This window comes from Indicator indicator, chromosome Z (genome assembly GCF_027791375.1).
Source record: "Indicator indicator isolate 239-I01 chromosome Z, UM_Iind_1.1, whole genome shotgun sequence".
NCBI classification, from domain to species: Eukaryota; Metazoa; Chordata; class Aves; order Piciformes; family Indicatoridae; genus Indicator; species Indicator indicator.
In genome coordinates this window covers 17,732,729-17,743,055 of record NC_072053.1, presented here as the reverse complement: position 1 = coordinate 17,743,055, position 10,327 = coordinate 17,732,729, and the positions used below count along the sequence as shown (strand labels likewise).

At 52.5% G+C, this 10,327-nt stretch overlaps 1 protein-coding gene across 1 annotated transcript; it reads left to right on the top strand.

The window, feature by feature from the left end:
- The first annotated feature begins 535 nt into the window (after positions 1 to 535).
- CZH9orf24 (chromosome Z C9orf24 homolog) lies at positions 536 to 3,982 on the top strand. Its single transcript, XM_054397519.1, has 7 exons — positions 536 to 670; positions 1,292 to 1,436; positions 1,920 to 2,032; positions 2,159 to 2,234; positions 2,355 to 2,538; positions 2,617 to 2,712; positions 3,877 to 3,982. The coding sequence occupies exons 1-7, from the start codon at positions 536 to 538 to the stop codon at positions 3,980 to 3,982; spliced, it is 855 nt and encodes a 284-aa protein (XP_054253494.1).
- Positions 3,983 to 10,327: the final 6,345 nt, after the last annotated feature.

The following is a 10,327-nucleotide window of genomic DNA, read 5'->3' as shown; positions in this document are numbered from 1 at the left end:
CCCAGCAAGGTGAGATGGCAGTGCCTGGTGCTGTGCCCTGGGTGCTGGCTGAACTAATGTGATGCTGAGTGCATGCAGCTGAGTTGCTGCAGGATTTCCAAGGAAATACAGGGTAGAGGGGCTGGAAAAGCCACAAGCACTGCTCCTTCACCTCCCAAAATTATCTTGACTAAGACCAGCTGAAACTGTTTCCTACCATTGTTAAGGTTTAATTGCTCGCAGGAGAAGAGGAAGCCCCACGCCGGAACAAAACCAGGAGGGTACAGCCCATAAAGGGATACAGGCAGCAGTTGCTAGAACCAGACTGGTGCTATGGGAGTGACAGAGTGCCACCAAATGTCTCTGCTCCCCCACTGTGACATCACTGAGCACATAAGCACCACCCAGCACCCTGCTGGCAGAGCAGGGCATCAGGCCAGTTCCATTTTACTCTGTGGGCTGCAAGCCCCCAGCCTCACAGAGTGCTGCCTAGCAGTGGGGCCTCCCTGGAATTCTCTGGAATCCAGGCACTGTCATCCCAGCAGGCTGCTGCACCATGTTCCTCTTCTCCAAAAAACTCAAGACCCCTGTAAGCACTTACACTGACTCCTACCGCCCACCCTGCTCTGTCAGAAAGCCCATCAAGGAGTGTGCACAGACACTCTGGAGAGAAAACACGTTTGTGACAGAGGTAAGTGCACATGTGTGTGGTGGGGCAGATATGGACTGTGATTAGGAAAGCTTTTGACACCCCACATATGGCCTGTGTTTCACCAGTTTCTTTTCCCCTGGAGATGTACTCTGCAGTGCACCCTGTCACAGCTAGTGTGCACCCCTGCAAGTTCTCACACATCAGCCTTGTCCATCAATAGGTTTGAGCACGCAGTTCCAAGTGGGGGACCTTCCATGCCACGGGTACTGTATGAAGGACCAGGGGTGGATCTGAGCACTGAAAACCCCTCTCCTAGCTGTGGTCCTGGATGAGAAGCCATGGCCTCACTGTGGGGATGTCTGTGAGACATGCAGCATCCGGGCTCTGTGGTTTGGCACGCTGCAAGCTGGCTCCTCTTTCAGGCTCCTTAGCATGTGCATTACGATGAGGGAGGCAGCAGAGGGCATGGAACAGGGATGTCATTACTGTACAGGGACAAAAATGGCTCACACAACAAGGGCCCTCTTCTTCCTTGCAGGACCCCAGTCTCTTGGGCTTTTACAGCTGTAGATCCTGTAACTCCCTTCCCAACCTGATGGCCACAAATGCAGATGCTGCCATGTGGCCTGGGTGTCTTTCCCCACTTCCCACTGTCTTTAGGGATTAACAGTGCCCCCAGTGCACAATCCATCAAGCCAAGGTCAACTCGAGCAGCTGATGCAGGCAGCAGCACAGGCGTACTACAGGAACCTCACTGAGCCCACTGCCTACAGGCCTGAGAAGTACTGGCTGGACAGGTCTGAAGGTACTGACAAAATCCCAGCTCTTCCCCTGTGTAACACAGGGCACATCCCCATGGAGCTGGGCTGAGGGTGCCAGTAGCATTTCTGTTCATCCCCCTTTTGTATCATGTGTCTCCCCCATGTGGGCGAAGAGATTCTCCCTCCACATCTGCACTTGTGGCTTTGCTGCAGCCACCTGTTCCCATCCCCGCACAGTTAATGTCCCAGTCCCAGCACTGCCTGCAAGTCCCGAGGGTTCTCCCCTTAAATGCCCCCGAGGGCAGATGCTGCCTGGGGAACACCCTCCTGGCACCTGACAGTACCCAGCTACCAAGGCTGGAAGTGCCAAGTCCTTTCAGGAGCACCATGTCAGCACCTCTGACATGCCCCCTGGCCCCATGGCATTGCATTTTGGGGAGACAGGGGAACAGTCATGACTGTCCAGCTGCACCCATTTGCTACCCCAGCACCACAGGACATCCTGGCCTGTTGCTTTTGCATTGTAGAGAAGTACAATCCAATTTTTATCAAGGAGGACAAATATGCCACCTGGAGAACAGGTTCCTACAACAGTGCTGCCTGGAATAAGCACTCCTCTTACCTCCCACTCCTGCCCAAGGTAGAGTCTACCCGCAATAGCCCTCCCCCACCCCCCAAAACTGAAGCTGGCTTAGGTGCTGCCAGCGCCTCAGGTTCTGCAGCAAATGCATTGCAATCCTGCAATGGCTGTCATCGCTTCTTGCAGGAGACAAGGATGGAGAACTTCCTGCACAGCATACCCGTGCCATACATTGTGAAACCCACCTACCTCAGCCCATCTGGTAACTACCGTCACCCTGTCCCCGCACTCTGGCTGCAACTGTGTCTGTGCCATGCTAGTGTCCAGGTGACAGGCTGGCTGCTCCTCCTCACCCTTACTGTCATCATCCCTCCACTTGCAGACAAGGAGGTGGTCAGCAACATGCTGCACAAGGTGCCTTTGTACACCATGATGGGAAGGGGACCTTTACAAGGCTACTATAGCCTCTGCTCTGGGCGCCACTACTGCCTGCGAGGGTTGGACTACTATGTAGATGGGACTTCTGCCAGGAAGCATCTCTACAGACAAGGAGAGAAGGCTGTAAGGTTAAAAAAAGTTCAGATGGGATGGGCCTCCCTTGTCCTCCAGGCCACCGCTCACCCTATCTGCTCTGTTTTTTGCAGGAGTATTCCATGCTGCAGCTGCAGCCCCAGAGCAATGTTCTGTGCATCTACACGTTTCCGCCAGCCATACTCCCCGAACTCCTTTACCTTTCCTAGGTGAAAAGATTCAGCCATATTAGATTCGGTGAAGGAAGCACTCAGAGCCAGCTGCCCAGGGGGGAAAAGCCTATTATTTTTTCCTAGTGCCAGACAGACCGTGGCTCTTTTTTCATTAGGCTTTCATGCAGATTGCTTAGAGGGCTTTTCCGGGAATGATGATGCAGACCTGAAGGGTAGCAGGTTCCATCACAGTGCCCATGCAGACAGCAATGCAGCTGTTGCGCCTTTATCTCACATGCTAAGTGTGTAAGACCAAGGAAGGCAGGACACCATTGCAATGCTGGCCTTGGAGCAATAGTTGCCAAATTTAGTCCCAAGGCAGGTGTTTCTGTTTCTATGTCTTGTCCCATCCATCAGTCATTGGGACTGTAGAGCACCTGAAAACATTTTGGTACCCATGAGCCCAGCTACCTTAGTGTCTCCCAGGTTGTGGGTCCACATCAGTGTTTCTTGTGCTGCTCTTGTATTTTCTGTTTTCACTGTTTGTTTTTCTTATCCAAGAACCTATTCCCTGGTCACACTGTTGGTTATTCAATAATCGACCCTGTCCACCCAATGCAGATGGGGCAGCACATGTATTTACCTTTAGGGTGCCTCCATTGCTGAGACAGCTCTTTTCAGCCCTGGGGAAGCAGCAAGGGGGAAGGGGAAGCTATCCAACCAGCCTAATCATCGCTCTGCTGCTGCATCAACCCCTCAGTGGGCCAAAATGAGGCATCAGGCTTTGCAGAAAATGTGTAATAGGATTTAAATTCCCAATTCCAGAAGCTAAAGCCAAACAGCAACAAGATCAAACAGGCAGTTCTGGGTTCCCCATAGATGTCCGTATGCCCAGGCCTTGTTGACATGTTTCTTCTCCACTGAGATACAGGCAGATTTTCCTGGACTGGCATGGCTCTGGTAATGAAAAATTTAGGAAAATGAGACTGCAAGAAAGAGTGGGTGTTTGCAGGGTGGGAGACCTGCTGGAAGCAGCTTGCTGAGATGGCAGTGCCAGGAAGCTTCACGTCTTCTGGCCAGGCTTTGCTTTGGTCTTAGTGCCCAAAGTGGGTGGGTGCAACCACATGTCCGCTTCTCACCCCTGAGCAATCCTGTTTTCTGTTGTTCTTCTTCACCAGGGTTTCATCCTCTCATGGCTGATAACTTTATCTGCCTTCCTAGGTGGAACACATCCCACTTCATGAAGGTAGGAGGAGTCCAGAGAAGCAGCTACGTAATCCACCCTGAGTTTGCCTCAGAGGCTTTCTTTGCTCCAGGTCGCCGTTGAAGAGCAAAGATGAGCTTTCATTAAAACTGGTTCAGGCAACTGTTCTCCTTAAACCTTTTCCTACAGGCTGGGGAAGTTTCTGGGGAGGGGGGAGAAACTTCAGTGACTGCTGGCTTAGTGGGCACTTTAACTAGGGGGCAGTACCCTGCCACCACCCACAAGCTGGAAAGCAAGAAAGCATACATGGAAAAGCACTCAGAGCATAGTAACACAGCCAGAAATAGAAGCAGTCGTTAATACTCGTGTTTGTCGGCTTCGTGCCGGGCTGCTCAGGACGTGCTTGCTTCTGCCAAGTTCATCCAGGAAGAGGTGCCATCCACTTGCGATACCAAGCACGAACGCGAGCTAGAGGAGGAGGGACATTTGAAAGCAGCACATAATGAAGAGATGAAATGCCCTTCTCTGACTGTGACCTGGGAGCCCAGGGTCAGTGGGGAACACCACCAGGTGGGCCTTCCACCTGTCCTGCAGATCATAGATGGGGCTGCCCTCCCCACAGACGGGATGCTCCAGCACTGAGCCACCTGGGGCTCGACATTCCCGAGGGGCTTCACGCTGTGTCCACAACAAACGGCGCCCCAGCCTTGCTTAGGGGGAGGTGGGAAAAAAAAACCCACACAAAAACACACACACAAAACAAAACAAACCCCAAACACTATAGGCATAAAAACCGTATCCTGGCCCAAAAGCATCCCGCACAGCGCCACCAGTGCCAAAAGCTAGCACGGCCCCAGAGGTTGCCCTGGCGCCAAGTGCCCCTGAGCACTCTCAACGGCCCTCCGGCATGCGCCGGGACTGGTGGTGCCGCAGCCCGAGGACCATCGAGGCAAGGTTAGGTAGAACTACATCTCCCAGCGGGGCTCATCGCGCCGGGGCGGGCTGAGCCGAGGCTGGAGCCGGGGCGGGGCGGCGGGGTTCAACCCCGGAACCGTCGCGGGTCAACGGCAGCGCCCGGCCTCGCTCCCGGTGCCCCCATTCCGCCTCATCCCTGGTGCCGCTCGGAGCCCTGCCATGGCCCGGCACCGCCGGTAAGTTTGCCGGATCCTGGAGCTTCCCCCCGAAGAAGTATGCAGCAGCCCTGCGGCCGCGGAAGGACTGGGGTGTTGGCGGGCGGGGATGGAGGCGGGCGAGGGGCAGGCAGGGAAGGGCGGGAGGGAAGCGGGGTGTCAGCGCAAACCTGCGCCCCGATCCTGAGGTGCAAACCTTCCCGCTTCGCGTGGCGCGGCCGCTAAGTTCTTAAGATGATGTGCTGGGAGTCTTGCTGTCCGGAGCAGATTAATGGACGTGCCTCCGGGCTCCGCTTTGCAAGGTGTAGCTTCAGCTTTTGCTGCTAGACAGCCGTTTGGCTATGAACGCTCGAGCAGATATCAGGGGTTAGAGCTGGGCTGGCCACCAGAGGAGTGACAATCAATCTCTGTTATCCCCTCTCCCATCCTAAACAGAGCGGGACAGCAGTATATTGTGCAATATTTTGGGGTGGGTTTGGAGTAGTTTCTAGGACAATCTCTCCATTAGCAAGTGCCAGCGGTCGCAAAGAGCAGCCCGAGCACAAATCCTTCTTTCCCTTTTCCCTCTCAGGATACTAAACTGCACCTGTACAGGTTAGGAGGCAATCTGCTAGAGAACAGCCTCATGGAGAAGGACCTGGGAGTCCTGGTGGACAATAAGTTATCCATGGGTCAGCAATGTGCCCTTGTGGCCAAGAGGGCCAATGGGATCCTGGGGTACATTAAGAGGAGTGTGTCCAGCAGATCGAGGGAGGTTCTCCTTCCCCTCTACTCTGCCCTGGTGAGGCCCCACCTGGAATAATGCATCCAGTTTTGCGCTCCTCAGTTCCAGAGGGACAGGGATCTACTTGAGAGAGTCCAACAGAAGGCTACAAAGACAATTAAGGGCCTGGAGAACTGCCTTATGAGGAAAGGCTGAGAGCCCTGGGGCTGTTTAATCTGGAGATGATAAGACTGAGGGGGGATCTAATAAATACATATAAATATCTGAGCACTGGGTGTCAGGAGGGAGGGGACAGGCTCTTCTCTGTTGCACCCTATGACAGGACAAGGGCCAGTGGATGTAAACTACAACACAGGAGGTTCCACCTCTACATGAGGAGGAACTGCTTCACTGTGAGGGTCACTGAGCACTGGAACAGGCTCCCCAGAGAGGTTATGGAGTCTCTTCTCTGGAGACTTTCAAGACCCATCTGGATGCATTCCTGTGTGACCTGCGCTAGATTCTATGGTCCTGCTCCAGCAGGGGGGTTGGACTTGAAGATCTCCAGAGGTCCCTTCCAACCCCTAACATCCTATCATCCCCTGTGATCCTGTGTACTCATAGTGGCAAAGGGCAAGTGCTCATCTCAGCAGACACCTGCAGCCCCCTGGGAGATGAGGGTCAGGGATTTGTGTCTGCAGAGCTGGATCTACACATCTGCCAGATGTGTAGAGATGCCAGAGAGCACTTTAAGGGACAACCATTGGATTTGGCCCAACATCACTGGATACAGACAAAAATTCAGTCCTGAGTTGCCAGCCCAACGTCATCAACCATCTGCTGCTCTCTGGAGCTGCCAGCACTTGGAGCTTCATGGTGACTCGGTGTCTGGAAAATCGCAGGGGCCACGCCAGAGGGATGTGCTTAGGTTTCCGTTTCTTCCCCGTATCACATTGTAGGGCTTGAGTGTTGGAATGGGCTCAAGTTTCAACCTGTCTCAGCATCTGAAATGCTGAGCACTCCCAAAGCACTGAATAAGCTTGAAAAGGGGGACAAAATTGGTCACCAGGTCCCACTGTGGGGTGGTTTGTCTTTTAGGGTGGAGATGAGTGGGAGTGAGATTAACACCTGTGGGAACATTGAGGAAAGAGGCTGTTGGAGTGATAGGGTAGACAAAGCACATCTTGTCACAGCAGTAACTGGGCTGAGGGACCAAAATACAACAGCAAAGACACTGAAATATTTTCATCTGTGTATCTCACATGGCAAATGAAATAAGCTGGGGCAGACTGATACCTTGCACTGGGCTTTCATGTGCCTGCCTACTGGGCCATGTCCCTGGCTGGTTCTGGCTCTTTCAGTGGGAGCAGTGAAATTATTGCATTTCAGGGTTTTTTTTTGTGGGGTGTGATGGTTTGAAAGTAGAGATTTATGCCATCCCAGCATGCTGGCATGTGAAACAACTTGTATTTGGTTGTGGAACAACTTGTATTTGGTGTTTTGCGTTTGCTGCCATCAGGCATGAACTGGCTGATTTTAGTGGATGCCTCTCCAAGAGCTACTCACCCTTGCAGATGCCAAGGAGCTTGCTGCTGGGCTCTGGGTAGTGCTGTGAGCTGTGGCTTTGATGTCGGCTGCTTCTAGCTTCCTTAAGGGACAGGCTGCCTCTAGTTTTCCTAGGAGCTGTAGGGCATCTCCAAGGTGGACACACAGATGTCCTTGAAGGGAAAGCACTGGACTTGCTCTCCCATTTGTCCAGTGCTCTTTGGTATGAGTGGACTAAGAGAGATCACTTTATTTTAAAGTCTGCACAAATCTTTGAGGCTCAAACAAATTCAGATGCTGTGATGTGACTCCATATAGGAGAAAGTGAGAGCCCTTGGAAGTGGTTTAGTAGTGAGCTGGTAGCTCTGCAAGCAATGTACAGGGTTAAGTGAAGTGAAAGTGAAAACCCAGCTTATTAGAACTTCTTGCTAATCAGCACAGTGTGAAAGATGGTGTTGTAAAAGGGGAATTGTTAGGAGTGTTAATAAGTCATCTGCTGTCAGAATTGACTCTCAGTGGCTTTTTTTGTTCATGGTCAGACACTGGATGTGGTATCTAAATGGGTTTGAAGCATCACTTGACACTGGCAGATTCAAGAGACATAATTAGGCTATAAAGTGACAATTCCCACAATACGTGTGAAAGTGTTTAAGGCTGGGCAGAGCTAATGCCACATCTTGTAATCTCCTGTCTGCTCTTGCAGATGAAGCAAGGTGCTGTGAGAATGTCTACACTTTGCAGATGAGCTTTGTATTCATGTGGCTCCCTTGGATTTGGGATTTATCCTCAGGGTGCCCAGTGCTGTTTAATCCTGGCTTACAAACCCACCAGTAGCAGCAGGGCTGCTTGTTTCTTGTTGCTCAAGGCAGTCTCATTACTCTGCTAAATCATGGCTCTACTTTAAATCACAAGACTTGGGGAAGAAAAAAAAAGGAAAAAAAATCACCGCAAGAACACCCAACACAGCCCTAGCTTGGTTTTTATTTGTTTCTGATTCTGGAGACCCTGCGAATGCAGGAAGTGAAAAGCCGTCCCTTTCCACTCACCTGGCAGGGAGGTGAGATGCCAGCCCGAATCCCGCCACTCCGGGAGCCGAGGCTCGGCAAGGCGCATGCCCTCTGCGCCGCCGCGATGCTTGCGGCAGCCGCCTCTCGGCCCTCTGCCACTGCCTCGGCACACCCCGGCCTGAGGGTTGACTGATCACGCGTCAGTCGCGGTGCCTGAGAAAACACTCCGGTGACGTGCTGGGTCTCCTCCTCCTGCCCACGGACACACGCTGCTCGGGGCACAGCCAGCTCGTAGCCCCGAAACACCCCTGGTGGAGAGGACAGAGCTGCTGGGGACATGGACACATAGCAGTGCTTATTTTGTATGTGCTTGAAAAGCCATCTCTGGTGGAGGCAGCGAGCAGTCAGGGATCCCTAGGAAGCGATGTACGGGTAAGTACCGGCACCATGCCCCGGTGTGATGAGCTGCCTTCTGTTGGGGCTGTGCATATCTGACAGCTGGGAATTCGCTGCCGTGTCTTGCCGCGGAGGCAGCAGTCCCAACAGCAAGAGTCTGTCACTTTGCGGGAAGTGCAGAGACCTGTAATCACTGCAGCCCTTCTCCAAGCCTCTCAGACCAGGCAGTGGGAATGGTGAAGGTGAAGGGTTCCCTGGAAGACGACATCATGTCGCCCTCACTGTCTCTGTCTTGCTAAGGCAAAATTGCTGCCCTGGCTCAGAGTCTGGGGGTCTGTGCCACAAACATTCACCCCAGGGTTGTTTGTGCACTGTGGGGATAAACCCAGGGCCCTGAGGTGACCCAGTGTGGTGTTCAGAGGGATCCTTGTGGGTGGCTCTGCAGGGCTGGGGGAGCAATCCATGCCTCTGATCTCTGGGGAGGCAGGTTGTGTGGAGGGCAGCCCTGCTGCTGTGTGCCCCCAACTGTCCTACCTGCTCCCATCAGCACCAAGCAGCTGGAACAGTGATTTTTCACCCTTTAGGACTCCAGGAAGCTCTACAGACAATGCCAGTGCTGCTGCAGACCCCTCTAAGGGAAATGAATCCTCTGGGAACTTGTCCCCCATCTCAGATTTGCAAAGTCCCTTTGTCTAGGCTAGTCTGCCATGGGTGATTGCAGAGTGAGCATGCAGAGGCTTTTCTCACCCCTACAGCTGTTTTGCAGACAAGTAATTTCTTCCCTTAATTTGCCATCCTAATGCTCTGCTCTTTTTGTGGTTTTGGAGATGCCTCCCAGTGAAATATGTAGGGTTCCTATGGCTTCACTCCTGCCAAGGTATTGGGGGAGGAGGTGGCAGTACCTTGCACCAGAGGGGACAGTGGCATCTCGGCATGGGAAGTGGGTGAATGTCCCTGCCCCAGTACAGTTCACCTGATCCACCAAGGTGGTAGGGACCAGTTAAATATTACTGTCCCTCTTTAAACAACTGTCCTAATTGCAGAGTTGCTGGGGTTAGTGGTGCTGTGGGTCTCGCAGCCCGTGGTTAGCAGTGGTGTTGGTAAAAATAGAAGCAGTTAAAAAATGGATTTTTATTTTTACTCCATAAAGTGTGTCCTGCTCAAATGTTTTGCTTTCATCTTGAGTTGAGGCTGTTTCCTCAGAACATGAAGAATAAGCTTTGTTTTGGATCAGCTGAGAAGTTCCAGCACAGTAAGCTGCAAACGTGCTGTTTGCCTTTGACACCCTTTCTTCCAGACTTCACCCCCCCACATACCCCCAGAGTTAAAGGTCACTGCAATGTCATCTTGGAGCAAAATAACAAGTTTACATTCCAAAAAACAAATGTTGAAACAAGCTTTGCAGGTACCTCTATGGGCAGGTGTCTCCAGCGAGCTTGGGAAACGTCTTTCTCATCTGGGACAGAGCCAACTCACCAACTGCAGAAAGTACTTTGTAAACAGCACACACACACACACACACACAAATAGAGGGTCAAGAAGAGCACAGAGCAAGATTCTGGTTTTGGAGACCTCACTGGCCCTTTGATGTGCTGGGTGATGCCTGCAAACACACTTTTCAGCATCTTTGTTGGAATAGTACCCAAGCAGGTGATGTCCATCAGCCCAGGGCAGCCACAGAAGTTTG

Bases quoted from the DNA above. Each gene is read 5' to 3' on its own strand.
- CZH9orf24 (XM_054397519.1), top strand. From the start codon at position 536: ATGTTCCTCTTCTCCAAAAAACTCAAGACCCCTGTAAGCACTTACACT. The intron at 671-1,291 runs GTAAGTGCACAT...CACTGTCTTTAG, and splicing joins AAAACACGTTTGTGACAGAG to GGATTAACAGTGCCCCCAGT. The intron at 2,235-2,354 runs GTAACTACCGTC...CTCCACTTGCAG, and splicing joins CACCTACCTCAGCCCATCTG to ACAAGGAGGTGGTCAGCAAC.